Source organism: Magallana gigas, chromosome 4, assembly GCF_963853765.1.
Source record: "Magallana gigas chromosome 4, xbMagGiga1.1, whole genome shotgun sequence".
Lineage (NCBI taxonomy): Eukaryota > Metazoa > Mollusca > Bivalvia > Ostreida > Ostreidae > Magallana > Magallana gigas.
The window spans coordinates 48,826,561-48,845,833 of NC_088856.1; the positions used below are offsets into that span (position 1 = coordinate 48,826,561).

Sequence of the window (19,273 nt, forward strand, 5' to 3'; positions counted from 1 at the left end):
TTCGGGTTTATAGCACGCGACAATCCAAGATTTTTTAATTCAGTCGTCTTTTTCGAATAAAGAGAAGTAAGTTTGCTTGAAAACTTTCTTGAATATGCTTTATACATGAGCTTAAACGATCATTGTTTACCGCTGATTTTACATCTTTACACTTTCAGCAGTGGGGGAAGTGACGTAATAAGGTAAAAATAGAATATTATCTCTTTGTGATACGTTATTATATCCCTTCTTTGATTTGACATATAAAATCAATACATTTAACATGTATAAACAAAAGGAATTCACGAGAAATTCGTAGCGCAATTGAACGCCTGATTGCACAATTATGTATTGAATAGTATACGACTTGGTGTATTACCGTATGATAATAAACGAATTATTTTATGAGTTTTGTTTGTAATGTATCATGACCCCGAATACTTTAGTATGACCTAGCAAAGGGGCATAATTCAAACTACATTTAGCAGAGTATAAAATCAACAGGAACACGGATTTTTATCTTAGTTATTATTACGAAGCCGATGACTGGTACAGTAAAATCGGGGCGTGCTTAAAAGCACAAAACAAGATGTTTTGGGTTCTAAATAATGATATAAACTAACAGATTGATAAATAAGGAGTTCACTTTTTAAAGTACCGGGTATGTCAAGTTTTATCCAAACATATCAAAAAATAAGGAATTACGAAAATGGAAAACGTTAAATTTTAGCCAAAAACTGGTACAGTGCCAGTACAGATTACGTTAAACATATATCGTAAATCACTCCATAAGCGGGGGTAAGGCAAACGACGCCATGCTGCAACTTTTTCATCAATAAATAGAAAATACCAACGTTGTTACAGTTAAATACTCGGCAATTGCAGATTTCTGGGAGTTGAATCAAGTCCTACATGTATGGAGATTTTAAATGGTAAGAACAATTTGGATATTTTTGGAATCGTATGTATTCATACGCTACAGTTCAATTAGACTGTCATTGATTCCTACAACGGTAGCGTTTGAAATCAATTGCAGACTTTATAATTTAAAGATAGAACAAGTCCAGGCACAGACTCGGCTCTATTTTATTTGTTTGTTTAAGATTGGCCATGGATACTCTTTTTCAGATATATTTCAATTACTGATATATAAGGCTTCGTAAACTTTGATGGCGTTAATTCTATCTTTAAATTTATTTTACACAACATGATTCATAAAGGGTTTTTCGTACAAAGCTCGGAATTCTTGTCGAAAAGCCTTAGAATTCATGATAGAGAAAAAAATACTAATACATTACTAACATTTAAATACACGTATTAATCTTTTAACTTTGTTAGTCTGTAAACAGAATTGAACAGTGCTATTTTTTCATTTGTGTACGTGTTAAAACACAATTTGAGGATAACTTGCGTTCATCGTTTACTCTGCGCTCGCGTTGTACGTGCGCTAACTGTTCACAAAATCCAGCTCAACTTTCAGACACCGTTCGTTCAGCGTTTAAGTTGGAAAGTAGACCGTTTTAGATTTTAAGTAAATAGGTTATGAACAAATGGCACCTAACATTATATAATTTTCTTATAATTAAAAATATACCCTCTATTTATTAGTAAAAAAGGTTCACATCTTCGCCATCTTGAATTTTATTTAAAATTGTCACATCAGCTGGAATTTTTGCTCGAAACGCATCGGTAAAGTTATTTGGCGAGTCTGTCTTTCGATCCGCCCTTCCACACCACACACACACACACACACACACACACATATATATTTATTTATTTATTTATCAAATACATTGCAAGAGATGAAGAGAATTTCCAACAGCAGTGTTTTAATCTATTGTATGAATATTTTCTTTCCTTTTGTTTCTGCAGAATGTTATTTATAGCAACAAATCTTTTAACATGATATAGTAAAAATAACTAACAGCTAAATACAGCATTACTTATAAATCATAAATATGCCTTTATCGGTTGTACTTCTACACAATATCATTTAACTTGAACATAGCATCCTCAAACATAATAAGTACTTAAGATTGTTAAGAGAACACCTAATTTAATTAAATTTCTTCCTTTTAGTGCTATACAACATGAAAAAATCAGGGAAGTCATATATGTTATTTCCTGTTTGATAACATGAGAATATTCTAATTTCATTAAACCGTCAGGACATAATTTCCTCGAAAAAGTGCCAATCATATTAAATGTATGTAATGAAGAATATTAAAAATAGCTCATATTATCAACTATTTCCTTATACTTATTATTAATTATCATTTTAAAAATCTATTTTAATTTGACAAAACTAATATCTATGTTTTTATGTAAGAAGTATGGTGTCTGTCTATTGGTAATAACTATATATAGATATAGAAAATAATACAACACTAAGAAAAACAGAATATCCTCCCATTGAGAAAGAATGAACGTGCACATTTGTCATCTCAAATAGATATAAATATAATTGGAAGGAACAATTTTCACCTTTGCTCTTTATGGCTAATGCAGGATTCAATAAAATTTCAAATTTTCAAGAAGTTATATTTTGTTAATATATATATTACAGTAAAACAAGCAGAGTTTATTAATACATTTAAAATTTATTCAGTAATATATAAAACCGATTCCTTATTATTTTTAATCTGATATTGTGTATCTTTTGTTTTTCCCCTGTTTAGCTCACCTGAGCTGAAATTAAAATTAAACTGAGCTTTTCCGATCCCTTTTTTCCGTCGTCCGGCTTTATTTTAATGAAATTTGTTTTGTTTTTAAAACGAAATGTCATCGTGTCCTCTTACAATGGGAGATAATTAACGGTAATTTAAGAAAAACGTTTTTGGCATTAAAGAAATTAAACACTATATCGTAGATAAAGTTTGTTCAAATAATAAATTCCGGGGGTAGAATTGAACCGTAATATAAAATTTTGCATACGAGTTGATAAACGCATATAATAAATTTATCATGTATGGTATTAGTAGGAAGGTTTCGTGAGAAAGTGTTAAAAAATCCTATTTAAAGTGAAACATACTCTCTAAAACCCAAATACTGCAAACATTTATAAAAATGTGTAGAGAAAAATTAAAACATAAATGATACTATACAAAATTGCAGTTATTTTAAACTGCCTTCATCACAGTTACGACCATTGTTGCTCAGGCAAACGGTGCGGCATTTTGAATTTGTTAAATTTCAAATTGAAAATAGAAGCGAATATCTGTGCAACATTGTGTCGGAATTTGGAATCAAAATATCCGTAGATAAAAGGGTTTACCACAAAGTTCAACACAAAAAGCCCTCGGATGATTACATATCCTTGGGTTTCCTGGTACGTTAAGTTATTCCAAAACGCCTTATTCTTTGTTTCCAGCAAGACAAATACCCAAGGTGGTAAAAGGCAAAGTATACTGACCAACGAAATCGACATAAACATCATTGAATAATGTTTTCCGGAGCGTGTTTTGCCTTTCTTTGCATCAATGTTTGTGTGATCCCATTCGTTACTATCAAAGTCGTCCATTTTTGGTGTATTATCAGTTACTCTTGTAGTTTTGGTATCATTACTGGTAATTTCAAAGTGAGTCGTCCGTGACACAATTTCTGTTTTGTTTATTTTTCTTGATGGTTTTAATTTCGTTACCAGCGTGTACGCAACAAAACCATACAAAATGGACATGCAAATTACAGAGGTTAGCTCTGCAGTTATGAGAATTCCGAGATGTGTCTCACCAATTTGTTCAGTATTAGGCACAGGACCACACCTATAACCCGTGATGTTGGTCACTGGATGCAGGACTTCAATTTTCTCAGTCAGAAAGATCGTTGGGAATGCGAAAGCTATTGCTAAAGTAAACACTAATGCTACAACTTTCCGCTTCAAGTGTAATGTCATTTGAAACCCAAATGGGCGACAGATTTTCTGATATCTTTGTACCGATATGACAAACAACAGAAATACGGAAGCAACAATAAGCCCACAAGCCATTACATTTAAACTTTTACAAATAGCAGAATTTGGATATTTGTACGGTAGGTTATTGTTCAGTAAAATTAAGGTTGTTGAAACAAGACAACCCAAAAGATCCACACAAGCAAGAAACGGTATAAAGTACCTGTCATCATTTTTCGATTTCATTCTGGTGGTGTAAATGACGATTACAATCATATTTCCACAGAATCCTAAGACTAAAAACAGTGACTGCAAAATAGTGCTCACTAGGTACCTCTTGGCATATTCACTGTTCCAGTCCTCGACGTCAAACGTAACATTTTTCAGTTTGACCATCTTTTTTCCTACTGCAAGATGCTATCTAAAGATAAATCTACTGTAGTGTCCCTCACAAGCACGAGAAGTTACACTGTTAATATTAAGTTAAGACAACTGAATTCGATATGCAAATCATGAACAAAGTAGTCATTCGCGCATCAGGAAATTATTCTATTTCTATAGTTATTTTCGGAAAGAGGACGATACGACTTGATTTTTTTTCAAAATTTTAATTAATTTATTTAACCATGATTAAAGTTTTAGTATTCAATATACACTTTTTAAAGTTATATGCAATTCAACGCATATTAACAAATTACAGATATTTAAGGATCAGAAATATACAAGATATTTGTGAGCAATGCTCACTAGTGAGACATGTCCTCCTGCTTTGTTGTAAATATAATTTTAAAAAAAGCAAGCTGACATTTGACAGGAAGTTGCTATCAAAGATTCTATTGCGAATAACAACTGAATTGATCTATAGGTCTGGTATTGGTTTCTGTCATTACAAAAAAACATATCGATTTCACTTCTTGATTTTAGGCCAGACAGTGTAAACTCTTAGGTTCTTGTTCTCATGATGTATAGTGATTGAAAAAAAAGTTAATTGTAGTTAATTTTTATTTTCAGTTTACTTTCTTTAATACAGTACATGTTCCTTATATGCGTTCATTTACAACCATGGACATATTAGCAATTATCAAAAGTCTTGCGTGACAGAATTTCAAAGGTCGCAAACCCTTTGAGTCTTTGCTACAAATGATGCACGTCGCCTTAGTTTTTTCAACGAAAATAACTGGAAGAATGATGTTTGTAGACGTGGAAGGGTTTTTACGAGGCGTTGAAACACTATCATCATTCGACGTACATTCAACTGAACTCTTTTCTTTATTAACTGCTGCGTCCTTTGTATAATGGGACTTACCTGATACCAAGATGACATGGATATCAAACTCTAACTGACCCAACCACCATTGTTTAAAATCTATATACCTTCGTCCTGCATTTTTTTACATTAAATTTTACCAATGCACACATTCCTCTCAAAGAACGATCTAAATCTTTTTACAGTACTTCTTCCACTAGGGCTGTGCGGTGCACCGAAGTTCTCGGTTTTTGCAAAATTTTACTCTAGGGCCAGGGTGCCCCTAAAAAATTTCTATCTCAATTTATTCCTTTGAACTAAACCTATAAAATTATTTTGGATTCTTTCAGTAGCAGGCCAGTCCTGAAGGATTTCTAGGCCAAACAATAATTTTACTCCGAAAATTCTGTTTTCGCCATCTTTGATTAGATAGTTAATAAATTTGCAACAACAAAAATAGTTCCTGGATATCTTTTACGAAAATTTTGACCAAAACTAAACAAAGTCGTCATTTAACAGGAAGTTAACGCCTGATTGATAAACAATGAATCCAACCATATGGCATGCCTAACGAAAGAGTGTTTTATAAACTTCAAGCAGCTGCGAAAATTGAGATTCGTTACAGACAGACAGACAAGGCTAAAACAGTCTACCCACCTCTCCTTTGGAGCGGGAGTACAATTATTGTATCAAGAAAGTTGATTTTAGTGGCATCGGGAAAAATTTTTAACGCCCGATTTGGACATAACAATAAGGATTTATGTTATAGTGAGCATTGGTGGTATCGGCTACATAAATGTAGTTCTACTGGAAAATTCGGGTAAACAGAGCTTACAGCGACCGCTCGTCTCTCTTTTTTTTATAGGACACGTAATGACACATATGTCTAACTTTTAAAACTTAATTTTTACCCTAATAGATTACTATAATACAGGAGCTTCACTATAATTGATTTATTGCCTGAAAAATGCTACATAAGCTCATAAATCTACAATTATTCTGAATAACAGAAACATATCATGTTTCCTAAGCAATTTTCCTACAAAATTATAGTTCTTGTAAAGCTCTAAACTTTGATGATTATATCGATGCCAAGTTGTATATGTTCCTTTAAATTTCCTTTCCATTGATTTAATGAAAACATTATCAAAAGTACTTTTTGATATTTGGACAAGTCGAAAACCAGATAAGACTCCTTCCTTAGTTACATCATATTTTTCGTTGTTATTCATTCTATTTTATATCATATCGGGTGGCAAGGAAGTATTTTCTATAAAATCATTGTAATTTTATATGTTCCTTTTTTAAACCATTGTTTGTTTGTTAATATGTAAATTAATTGATTGTCTATTAATATTTTCCCGTTAGCTTATATTCCGATCAACCAAATCATTAATATGGTATTCCGAAACGGCCATTGCAAAGTTTAACCTTTTGGTGTTAAAAAATCTTTCCCTCACACAACAAGCCATTGCGCTGATAAAACAAGGTACATAGCATCTCGTGGCGCTAAAACCACTATTCACAACAAACCATAACGTAAACACCATGCACACAACATGAAGTCGTGCTAATACAACTTCACACATTATGCAGTTACACAACACACCGTTGCGCTAACGCAGCTATATACACAACTAACCGCCATCGTGCTATATTATAATTTCGGTCATTTAGCGCGATGGCGTGGTATTCGACAACACATTTTTAAAACAAAACAGCGTGTTGTGTGAAGTTGTGTTTGAGCTACATGTACTGTCCATTGCACATGTGTTTATGCTAGCGAGTTGTGCGAAGTTGTGTTATGTGTTTTGAGAAGTTGTATCCGCGCCAATGTGTGTTGTGTAAAGATAGTTTATCATATAGGCATGTTAAAAGACAAAGTATTGGCATGCATGCAGGCTTTTTAGCTCACCGAGACGAAGTCAGGGGGAGCTTATGCTATACCCTCGGCGTCGGTGTCGGCGTCCGGACCTGGTTAAAGTTTTTGTTGCAGGTCCTGTATCTAAGCTATTACTTGTCCTATCTTCACCAAACTTACATGGATGATGCATCTGGACCTACTTATGGACTTGAAAGACTTGAATGCTGAATTAGAGTCCTAAATTTCAGATGCTGGAGGAGGTTAAGGTTGTTGGACCAGGTTAAAGTTTTTGTTGCAGGTGCCCTTTAATAGCAATATCTAAGTTACTGCAGGTCCGTACTTCACCAAACTTGCATGATTTATGATACTAATGCACCAGACAGGCTTGAGTGCTGAATCTGAGCGATAGGTTTCGGATGCTGGAGGAGGTTAAGGTTTTTGGAGCAGGTTAAAGTTTTTGTTGCAGGTGCCCTTTGATAGCAATATCTAAGTTACTGCTGGTCCGTACTTCACCAAACTTGCATTGATGGTGTGTCTTATGATACTGATGCACCAGGCAGGCGTGGATGCTGAATCTGAGCTATAGGTTACAGATGCTGAAGGAGGTTAAGGTTTTTAGAGCTGGTTAAAGTTTTTGTTACAGGTGCCCTCTGATGATTATATCTTAGTTACTACTTGTCCTAACTTCACCAGACTTCCATGGATGGTGTGTCTTATGATACTGATGCACCAGGCAGGCGTGGATGCTGAATCTGAGCTATAGGTTACAGATGCTGAAGGAGGTTAAGGTTTTTAGAGCTGGTTAAAGTTTTTGTTACAGGTGCCCTCTGATGATTATATCTTAGTTACTACTTGTCCTAACTTCACCAGACTTCCATGGATGGTGCGTCTTATGATACTGATGCACCAGACAGGCTTGAATGCTGAATCTGAGCGATAGGTTTCGGATGCTGGAGGAGGTTTAGGTTTTTAGAGCTAGTTAAAGTTTTTGAAACAGGTGCCCTCTGATGATTATATCTTAGTTATTACTTTGTCCTAACTACACCAGACTTCCATGGATGGTGCGTCTTATGATACTGATGCACCTGACGGGCTTGAATGCTGAGTCTGAGCCATAGGTTTCAGATGCTGGATATGGTTAAGTTTTTTGGAACAGGTCACATGTTTTAATAGTACTATTTCAAACTTGCGTAGTTGATTAAACTGTAATATGAATGAATCACAGAGGAAGCTTCAGATGCAAAGCTTGATCTCCATTATCAAGGATGCTAAAAAATATATCTTAGTTATTACAATTCCTAACGTCACCAAACTTGAATGGATGGTGTGTCTTATTATACAGATGCACCTGACAGTCATGGATGTTGAATCTGAGCCATAGGTTGCGGATGCTGGAGCAGGTTAAGGTTTTAATTGCTAGTGCCCTCTGATGATGATATCTTAGTTTTTACTGGTCTGGGAACCGTTTCACAAAAGCATCGTAAATCTTACGTAGTACGTAACTTTCACGAAAGCGTCTTAATTCACATTGCATCGTAAGTTACGTCGTAACTCTACGTCATCTCGGAGGTGACGTAAAATTACTTCTCAGCGTTAGTTTATCAAAATGGCGGCGTTCATGATGGTTATTGATGAGCAAGTGCGACGGGATTTGAGGCGGCAGCGCATTTTTAGGGACAGACAGAATCCCCTTGACGCCTACAACGACCTTGAAATCATTCAGCGTTATCGATAAGACAGGCAATCCATCATTTCCATCATCGATTTGGTTAAAGACCGCTTAGAGAGGCCCACCCAGCGATCGGTCAGCCTTCCTGTATCTCTGCAAGTCTTTGCAACTTTTCGCTTCCTTGGTTCTGGCACCCAGCAGAGACTGATTGGGGACACGCTAGGAATTTCTAAGTCCTCCGTTTGCAGGTTATGAAATTTTCATTCAGAAATTTACTATGAATACAGTGTTCTTACGCTGCGAGTGAAAGTTCACGGGTCTGTCTAATTTAACAACTACACTTATTTAATTATTACATAATTTTGATAAAAATAATCGATATATACATGTAGCATAAGATATGAGAAAGTAATTTTGTGATTTTAAAAATAGCACATAGTTTGATATATTCTATATTCGCAAAAATCGACATTTTAATTGCAGAAGGGTGCACATATATTCACTATATAATTCTGTAATAGTTCTTCAGTGCGATGTAAAATTTTGTTCAGATCCGTCGAAGATGTAACAAATGCCTTGAGTGCATCACTGCAAAACATCAAATTTCCAACCAGTGACATTGACGTAACCAGGACGAAGGTGGATATCCACTCCATCGCTGGATTTCCCAATGTGTTAGGAGCCATCGACAGGACCCACATCGCAATAACTGCACCTTCTACAGACGAGCACCTTTCCATATGTCGGAAGGGCTATCATTCAACCAATGTCCAGGCAATAGTTGATGCTGACATGAAGTAAATGTTAATTACTATAGTATATAAATGTGATTATTTTCATTAAGTATTTCAAAACTTAGTTTATATATTACAGAAAGGGTATGAAACTTGAAGTCCGGACTTAAATGTCGCAGTGTTAAATAAAAATATTTCCTATTCATTACATATTTGATAAGCTACGAATCCAAGGTCAAAGTATAAACTGAAAAATGTAGCTGCATGTAATTATTTAATTATGAAAAAGTATGGAGAAGGTGTATTGAATACATATAAATCATATTTATATTACTATGAAGTTTTTTTAGCATAAGAAAAACTCAATAATTTCCTTATAAATTACAATAATTTAGAACTAATTGATACGAGGGGCAGAATAATACTAAAAATGTTTAAATATTAGTATTTATATAGCAATAACTTCCATAAAAGAATTATATAAAGAAAATGGAAGGGTAATCTTCGACTTATCTGATTTTGAAAATGTTCAACGGCTTTATACATGTAAAGGGGTTTGTAATCGTGAGACACCAGTTGTAATTTATAACATTAATCTTTATTCAGATTTCTGAGCATTGTCAGTAAATGGCCAGGCTCAACACATGATGCTTTTGTCTGGGCCAATTCCTCAATAGCCAGACGTTTCGAGAGTGGTCAGGTTGATGGGTGGCTTCTGGGCGATTCCGGTTATCCTCTTCGACCGTGGCTTTTAACACCAGTCAATCGTCCAAGTTGCCGGGGAGAAGATCGATTTAACCGGTCACACAGAAGATCGAGGGTTGTCGTGGAGCAAGCCTTTGGCGTTTTAAAATCCCGCTTCAGGTATCCCACTTAATTTAGTCCGCCCAATTCTCGCTAAATTCACCTACATCCGTGTTTGAACGGAAAGTACTTTTACTAAAAATAGATTCAGGTACCTCTCGCTATATACGATTTTATAAACCTAAGAACTGATTTTATAAAGGTTTGTAACTACTTGTCATAAATTCTAGAAATCTGCATCAAAAATGAATATATAGAACTCTGTGTATAAAGTTAGTTAACATTACTTCCAGCAAAATGAAATGAATATAAAGGGAGATATCATAATGATCATCTTGGATGAGTTCAGACTCGGCGTATTATAAAAGATGAATTGAAAAGAAACATCCTGCATATCAGACACATATGATTTATACTTTCTATTTTTATCATGCTTTTTATTTTAATGAAAAGAAAAAATATATAACTTGGGGGAATCGATTCAGCGACGATAAAATTAAAAAAAAAAGAACAATGCGTTACCATTTGGTCACGCTTACAACACAATTATAGAATGTCCTTTCAATATATGTGGCTCTATTCATGAATGTTTAAGAAAAGTCACTAATTGAAACAAGTACAATTTACAGTACAAACCTAAATTAATTCAATGTAAACATATATATCATAATACATGTTCATGAAAAAATATTATTTTAATCGGATTTCTTTGGTTTAAGGTGGTATGGGACACATCCCTGTTGTGACGTATTATATATCGAAATAGACAATAAAATGAAGTGTTATTATACAAGTAGTTTCTTTCCCAATATTGTCACCTAACAGCGTAGTGCACTGGGTTAGAGGGTGTACTACGAATCTGTAAGTCATGAGTTCGAATCCGGGCTTTTACAATTTTTACCTGTCCAAATATTTTAAAAGCAATTCTTTGGTTAAATGTATTCCAATTATTAGGTACTTAATATCGACAGATGTCCCATACCACCTTAATGTAGTTCAAATACCCAATATACACTTTTTTGTTTTATTCTGTTTTCCAATTTTATTGTCACCGTGTGAAAAATACTTATTTAGAGTGACATATTGTTTCTTTAATTCAGTGCTAATTAGTTCTAATTAGACCTTGACCATCGGACATTAAGATGCCACTGTTATGAAATCAATTATTAATCCTTAGTAATCCTTTTAATTAATTATCTATTATGTCAAGAGTAACTCTATTTATTCACTCATGTTTGTGTCTTGCATATACATGTAAAGTGGTCAACAATGTTGTGTAAGACAGTTAAGACTCTTTTAACTTGTTGAGTAGCTTGCGTTTCTTTGAATATATTTAAACTACATAAATATCGTATAATATTGAAAATGTCTGCCGTTTGCAAAAGCGCTATTTCGTAGACGAAATCGTATACTTAGTGCGCTACACCTCTTTAAAGTTGTTTCGTCTTCCTCATGATATAATTAAAAAAATAATCAATTCGTAAATGAACCTTTTTGAGGAGTAAACAACGAAAAAATGTCAACAGCGATGAAAGTTATAAAGAACCATACGTTCTAAACACTAAGACACATATATAACATCATTTTCAGATGTCTGCATAAAACAGGAGGGGTTTTGGATCATCAACCTACAAAGTGTTGCAAGATTATCTTTGTCTGTTGCCAGCTACACAATATCTGTATCGACAAGCATCTTCCAGTTAGTGATAATCCAGAAGAACTGCCCGAAGACGAAAATGATGTTGTGTACCAGGGCCCGGTCAATGACGGTAAATCAACCAGAGACCAACTTATCAGGCAACGGTTCTCTTAGGTAAACCATTAATTAACTTAATAATATAAATTCATGTACTTGTAACATTTTATTTTTTCATTAGTTATTTGATTTATGCTTTCAGGCATTTTCCATCTATACAAATAAAAAAGACAAAACAAATACATCAATGAAAAATATACTTAAAATTGAACAAAAAATCAAATTAAGAAATACGTACGCCGACTCTCTCTCTCTCTCATCTCTCTCTCTCAACGACTCAGAGAAGTGAATAGTTCCGCTAGGGCACTCCGTCCGCCAGGTGCAACCCCCGCATTCAGTGTTCTCAGTAGATCAATCTGGAGCTGAGTTTTCTCCATCTCCAGTTTGTTCTTCTCCATCTCCTGTTCTAAAACTTGGCATTGCAGGTCATAAACATCCTCCGCTGTCCTCTTCCGCTTCACAGCACATTTTTTCCTGTAAAAAAAGTATTTAAAACTTTTTTTCAATTTGAATTTCTTCTAACGTATAATTTTTAACTTGTTTGCGGCCTAAAGTGCTAGAAATTGGTATCACTAGCTTGTATTCAAATTGTATTAACTCTACTTAATATACGTTCTAAATATTCAAAAAAATCAATCGACTTCAGTTGCATAATTTACATGTATGTTTGATAAGACACATACTTTTTCATTTGTAGATGCTCTCCGTGACTTGGAGACTTTGGCAGAGTAGGAGTGACAGCAGGATTATCAGGCAAAGCATGGGATGGGCCAGGAGATTGTGAAGGCACATGGCTGGGAACAACAGCTCGCTCGGACTCGGAAGTCATCGGAGGAGAGAGCCACAACTCTTCTACCTTGAACAGATCCACCTCTGAAATAAAATTTGATATTTTTAACTTTACTTATATCTTCGCTTTAATTTATCTGGTGAATGATGATAGAAGAACGGGGACCATACCATTCACATCGTCTGTGTCTAAACCACCCTCGATTCCTTCGACTGAGGTTTTACCTAATATAGCAACAACCTGAAATTCATAAATGTCAATATATTTATTTATCATTAATTATGATATTAATTATAATGTCGCAGGGTCTTGTATGAATAAATAACGCTGGTACTGATTTCAGCTACATGTATTCAATGGTTCTTTATTTCGAGGATTGTATATTATCAAATAAAACCTATAAGTACAAACACACTCACACTCACAATTCATACGCAACATCGCACGGTAATTTAGAATATTTGAATAAAATGAATTAAAAGTAATTTACATTTAATATAATATATTATTTCAATTACAAGGTAAACGGAAGCTTACCAGGTATCCAGAACTATGAGTTAACAAAATATATGAAATATCTTGTACAGGTAAGGTAAAGATACACTTCACTGTGTCTACCATGAAGGTAAAAGTCGTGGGGGTTGAGGAATTGGCGGGATTTTTGCTATTTATAGTGAGTTAGTAAAGTCATGCATATTAATGAATTCAGTCGTAAATTTTTATTGGTCAGCTGTAATATAGTAGTAAAGAATAAACACGTGGTCAACATACACCTGTAAACAAAATCCTCACGTGACTAACCCAAAACTCATTCATACGTTCACTCATTCATCTCTCATACACGCTCCATTGGCAATGCGCGCCAAATATAAATATGCAAAGTATGAAACTTTTATATGACAACTGCGACAATAATACATTTTTTGTCTCAGACAATCAGTGCCCCCTTCGGTTAACATATTAACTAATGTTATTGATTCATGTTCAATACAAATAACAACTTGCATTATTAATGTAAAAGTGTAGACGCAGTACCACCTTTTGACCGACATCAGAAGTGTTCACAGGGGAAGGAGTAGGTCCGCCACCGGTTTTCCCTAGCTCTCTCCTATACTGAGCCTCCTTCTTTTTGGTTTGGAAGGATATGTCTCTCCATTTTTTTAATTATCTCCGCGGACGTCCGCTCTTGAATTCCGATGCTGTTTATTCTGTTTTAATAAGAAAGGATAATGTAAACGTCTTTATTTTCATAGCATATGTTCTATCAATAATTTGCTTAATCAATGTACATGTTTATTATGCAAAATTACAAAGACACCTTAAAATTACAAACTTACATACCCCGCCCCCCCCCCCCCATCCTCTCTCTCTTAATTTTTATGAGCAACATGATCCGCCACTTTGATTGAAAATGAAAGTACCGGTAGCTGAAATTAAATGAATTCATAGAGGAAATGATTTTTCTTTTATGTTTTCTCAAGTTATAAATGTTGTTTTTTTAAATTCATTTGGATGAAAGGAAAATATTTTGCTCTGCCACAGTAACAATATACTTGTAGCCTACTGTAATTTTATCTTATCCATAAGGGGTCTCGCGTATCAAAGGTCAAGGTCTACATTAAAAATGTTATAAACAGCAGACGAATATTTTTCCTGGTTCAAACACCAAACGTGTACTATTGTCTTTGTTTTTTATAAAACCATCGCTTTTCATAGCATATAATATATCTTAAATTCTATAAATCTCAGTTTAAATTGTATTATGATAACACTTTAGTTGTTCATTCAACAGTGATTTTTCAACTACAACAGAAGATGTTAGGCCTACGGATATCTTTGGGTTACAGAAGCTAATTCACACCTTAGGATGTATTAAAATATTGACCGATTTCAATAACTTATGTGTATAGCAATGTCCATGTAATTATATATTTACTTAATTGTTGATTGTTCCTTTTGAAATAAATGAGCATTACTCCGAGCAGTGGGGCACCTATAAGGGGACCGGGGTATAGTATAAAGTGCCCTTAATTTAATTGCATATTATATATATATATATGCATATACATGAATGCATATGCATATTATGCAATACATGATAAAAAAAATTAATCTTTTATACATACACGCCACAAATGTCCTTCCAGCAGTTATTTTTCCGCTGATTGGTGTTTACATCCTTGTGGGGGGCAAATAAGACGGATTTATTCTTTTCGACCTCCTCCACAAGGATCTCTACCTCTCTTGCAGAAAAGTTCTTCTTTCGTTCTTTTTTGATCGTGCCGTCTGCCATTTTTTCTAAACTTCCGGTACATTTACGTCGTTCTTAAGTTGCGAACATTTACGTCATTTCTACGTATCTGTCGTGAAACGGTCTTAACTAAGTGCGTACGTAGTACTTAAGTGTGTCGTAACTCGTTAAGTAGTACCTAATTTACGATGCTTTTGTGAAACGGCACCCTGAACTTCACCAAACTTGCATGGAGATGCGTCTTATGTATACTGATGCACCTGACAGGCTTGAATGCTGAATCTGAGCCATAGGTTTCAGATGCTGGATTAGGTTTAGTTTTTTTGGAACAGGTCACATGTTTTATAGATGATAGCTTTCATAGTTGATTTAACTATATTATAAATGAAACGCAGAGGTTGCTTCAGATGCAGAGCCTGATCTCCATTATCAAGGAAACTAAAGAAATCTCCTACCTCGCTCAAACCTGCTCGATAGATAGATGTGTTTGTTAATAAATTATATAACATGATTCCTATGATATAGTATTGTATGGTATGAAACAATATTGTTTAATATGATACAATACAATATCATATGTAATATTATAAAAAGTTATATGATACGATATAATATTGTATCAATTTTTTTTATGTTATGATATTGTAACATGATATCGTTATGTATAGTATTGTATATTATGATACAATATTGTATAATATTATATTGTATTATTAATTTATTATTTTATCATATGATACTATTATATAAGATATTGCAAAATATAATATTGTATCCTATGATACAATATAGTATATTCTATAATATTGTATCATACTATATTGTATTAAATGATATTAGTTTCTATAATATAGAATCATATCACATGAAATTGTATTATATGATGCTGTAATATTATATAATATCGTATCATACGATATTGTATAATATGACATTGGTTTATAATATGATATATTATCACATCACATGAAATTGTATTGTATAATATTGTAAACTATATTATTGTATCATATGATACAATATGTATAATGTTGTATTATATATTTTACTTTATCACATAATATTGTATCATTTGATATGATACAATTTTGTATCAAATTATATTGTATCATATGATACAATATCATTATGTTTCAAAAATGATACAGTATCATACAATATCATACTATATTATACAATATAATATCATATGTTTCAATGTTATGATGTATTATGTAATATGATATTGTAATATAATACTATATTGTTTTATATATAATGATATTGTATTGTGTAATCAAATACAATAACGTATATTAACACAATAGAATGTCATATCATACATTACAATATCATATCTCATCATTGTTTATTATGATATTTTATTGTATTATTTGATATATGTTGTAAATATGATAGTATGCAATATTTAATTTTATATTATTGTATTGATTAACATATGAACATATGATTATCATACAATTTTTTAACAGATGATATACGATATTGTGTCAAAACAGAATCCATGAATATCCAACATCATAAAGTATGATTTTCATTTAATATGATAAAGGTGGTCTCATAAAGGTGAAGTCTCATAAGGATGATGTCTCGTCTCGGTGAGCTTTGTAATCTGTGATTACGTGCTGTTGAGCTTATGCAAATGGGCAATCCGGACGGCGTAGTTTATGAAGTCAAATTATAGAAGACACAATTTAAGTGTCGCCTAAATAACATAATGCAATCAAAAAGGGTTACCAATTTAATATTCTACAGGAATTGATAATTCGACGCTGTGGGATGGAAAGGTCGTAACTGTAATTTAATGATTTTACAGGAGAGCAAAAAATGCTATAGAATTATACTATCAATTTCAATTCATCTCTGGCAGTAACTACAGGCACGTAGCATTGGTGGGGGGGGGGGGGGGGGGGGGGGGGTGGGTGCCCCCCCCCCCCCCCCCCTTCTTTTTCTCACAGCAAAAAAATTTACAGATAAAAAATTGAATTATCGTGGAGTTACCCCCCCCCCCCACTTTTTTGGAAGTATGTAAAAAATTGATATGAAAATAAGGAAATGAGGAGTGAAATTGAAGTTAAAGTCAAATACTATCCCCCCCCCCCCCCCCCCCCCCCCCCCCCGGATTAGGATTTTGAAGATTTTGTGAAACTTTAAATTTTCCTTTTTTTTTTTTTTGGCTTGTTAAGATTTTTTAGATGAGTCTTGTTTAAAGTTTGGTTTGTCATATTTTATTTTAATTGATATGTTTTTTAACGATTTATAAGACAATTTACATAAGGTTAACAATTAATTTTTTTGTCTAAAACAATGTTACAATGTTTGTTTTTTTCAATTAATAAAAAAAAATTTAATTCTACATAAATATCAAAGATAAACAAAGCAGTTTCATTGATTTGTTACAACTTTAATTAACTATGAAGGAATGGAACAGCAATAAAAACTATAAATATTTAACAAAATTAATTCCAACAGAAACCTGAAAACGAAACATAACAATATTATGTATTTTACTTGATTGATGTTTAAATGAATTTACTTAACATTACAGATCATTTAGTTTTATCTACAGCACTTCATTTAATCTGCATCAGAATTGCCATCTGACTCGTTTGATGAATGAGGCTCTGGCAATTTATCGACTTGCCTATCCCTTGGCAGATTCTCATAAAACAAGTGGTGTTTGGAAGGGATAAGCCCCTTGTTGCACAATCTCACTAAATCTGCATATTTTGGATTATAAATGGACAAGCGTGTTCTGTAGAGTCTTTTCAAATTGTAGTTTTTTAAACTCCTTCTCCTTCTATCCTGATTGACATCAAGCATCTGATAGGCATCGATGTAATCATACTTAAAGAATATGATGATTGGTGATTCCTTCCTATATTGGAAGCTTAGGATTTTGTTCCATCGTTCGCTTTGCCCATTGATGCCTTTCCTTCTGTTAGAAATAACAGATGAAGCACATTCCTTAAAGTCAATCATCATGTTATGTCTTATTTCGGTCACATTGTACTTGGGAGGATTTTGTTTTGAGTTTTTAATCCCAAGAACCCAATCTTTGGGACTGTAAATTTCCAAACGTTCTGTAGCATTTTCAAATGTTGTGTGAACAGAGTCCCCCTCCATTTGGGAGTGACCTCTTTCAAAGTAATTGTGTGAAATGGTTTCGATAGGTAAATTTGTGACAGAGTACAAAACCATAGTACAAAACTGGATATTTCTCTGTTGTCCAATGCAACTATCAGAGTAGTAAATGACTTCGTCTTTTTCACCTGCGCTCCTGTTGTGCTCAAGGAAGGAGTCTTTTCATTATCAAACATACTTCTTATAATAAGAAATGCATGAAATTTTGACACAGTCAAACGGATCATATTACTTATTGATTCTATCAGTTTAATTAAATTTGACCTTTTTGTTTTCGGATAAAGGTCAGGTCAAGGTCACTACCTTTTTCCTCAACGTAAAGAATGATAAAAATAAGTGTAGCTCTTTATAGTTCTGTAGACATTTGTTTGAGATTTGAAGATTCAAATCTTCAATGAAATCATAGACCTAGAGTGTCTATCAGCTTATACTACTAAATTGGAATAAATATTTATACTAAAATTGATATTGCTTAGCCCGCATTTCCTCTAATTTTCTTAAATTTTGAAGAAATTTTGATTATTTTTTTATGCTTCCAATAATAAAATATTTCTAATTTTTATGTATTATGAAGACTTTATATAAAGATATAAATTGACAGAAAAGCTAATATATTGACCATTTCATAAGAGAGAAAAACTGATTTTAGTGATTTTTTCACAAAAATCAATGTATAGAATGGGCGCTTTGAAAAGCTTATAAAAATGTTATTTGATAGGCAAATCATATTTTAAAAACATATTCTGAAACCAAAATATCATATTATTAATTCACATTAGTAAAAAAAAATCCAACATTATTGTTATTGTTTTTAAAATGCTAAAACAGACTCATTATATATATATAATCTGCAGCAATTCTGAATTGCGCAACATGTGATATTTTCCTACGCCAATGTTACGCCAAAAATATAGTCCTTGTTCCATTCTAAACATTGATTACATTTTTCTATGCCAAGTTGTATGATAGTAAAAAAGAAAGAAAAATATACTATTTTAATTTCCTTTCATCTTGATTTAATGAACAATTAATCAAATTTACGTTTGACAAGTCGAAAACCAGAAAAGACTCCTTCCTTAAGAAGACATGTTGCGATTTCACAACTGCCTCGTTTGGCCTGACTCTCATCCCAGACATAACAGTCTAC

At 33.3% G+C, this 19,273-nt stretch overlaps 1 protein-coding gene across 1 annotated transcript; it reads right to left on the minus strand.

Moving 5' to 3' along the window:
- Positions 1-12,210: 12,210 nt before the first annotated feature.
- Positions 12,211-15,188, minus strand: LOC105341118 (uncharacterized). Its single transcript, XM_066082077.1, has 5 exons — positions 14,858-15,188; positions 13,770-13,939; positions 12,902-12,971; positions 12,625-12,814; positions 12,211-12,415 (listed from the first exon to the last, which is right to left on the minus strand). Exons 4-5 carry the CDS (start codon positions 12,768-12,770, stop codon positions 12,211-12,213), a joined length of 351 nt encoding a protein of 116 aa, XP_065938149.1. The 5' UTR covers positions 12,771-12,814; positions 12,902-12,971; positions 13,770-13,939; positions 14,858-15,188.
- Between the last annotated feature and the right edge of the window lie 4,085 nt (positions 15,189-19,273).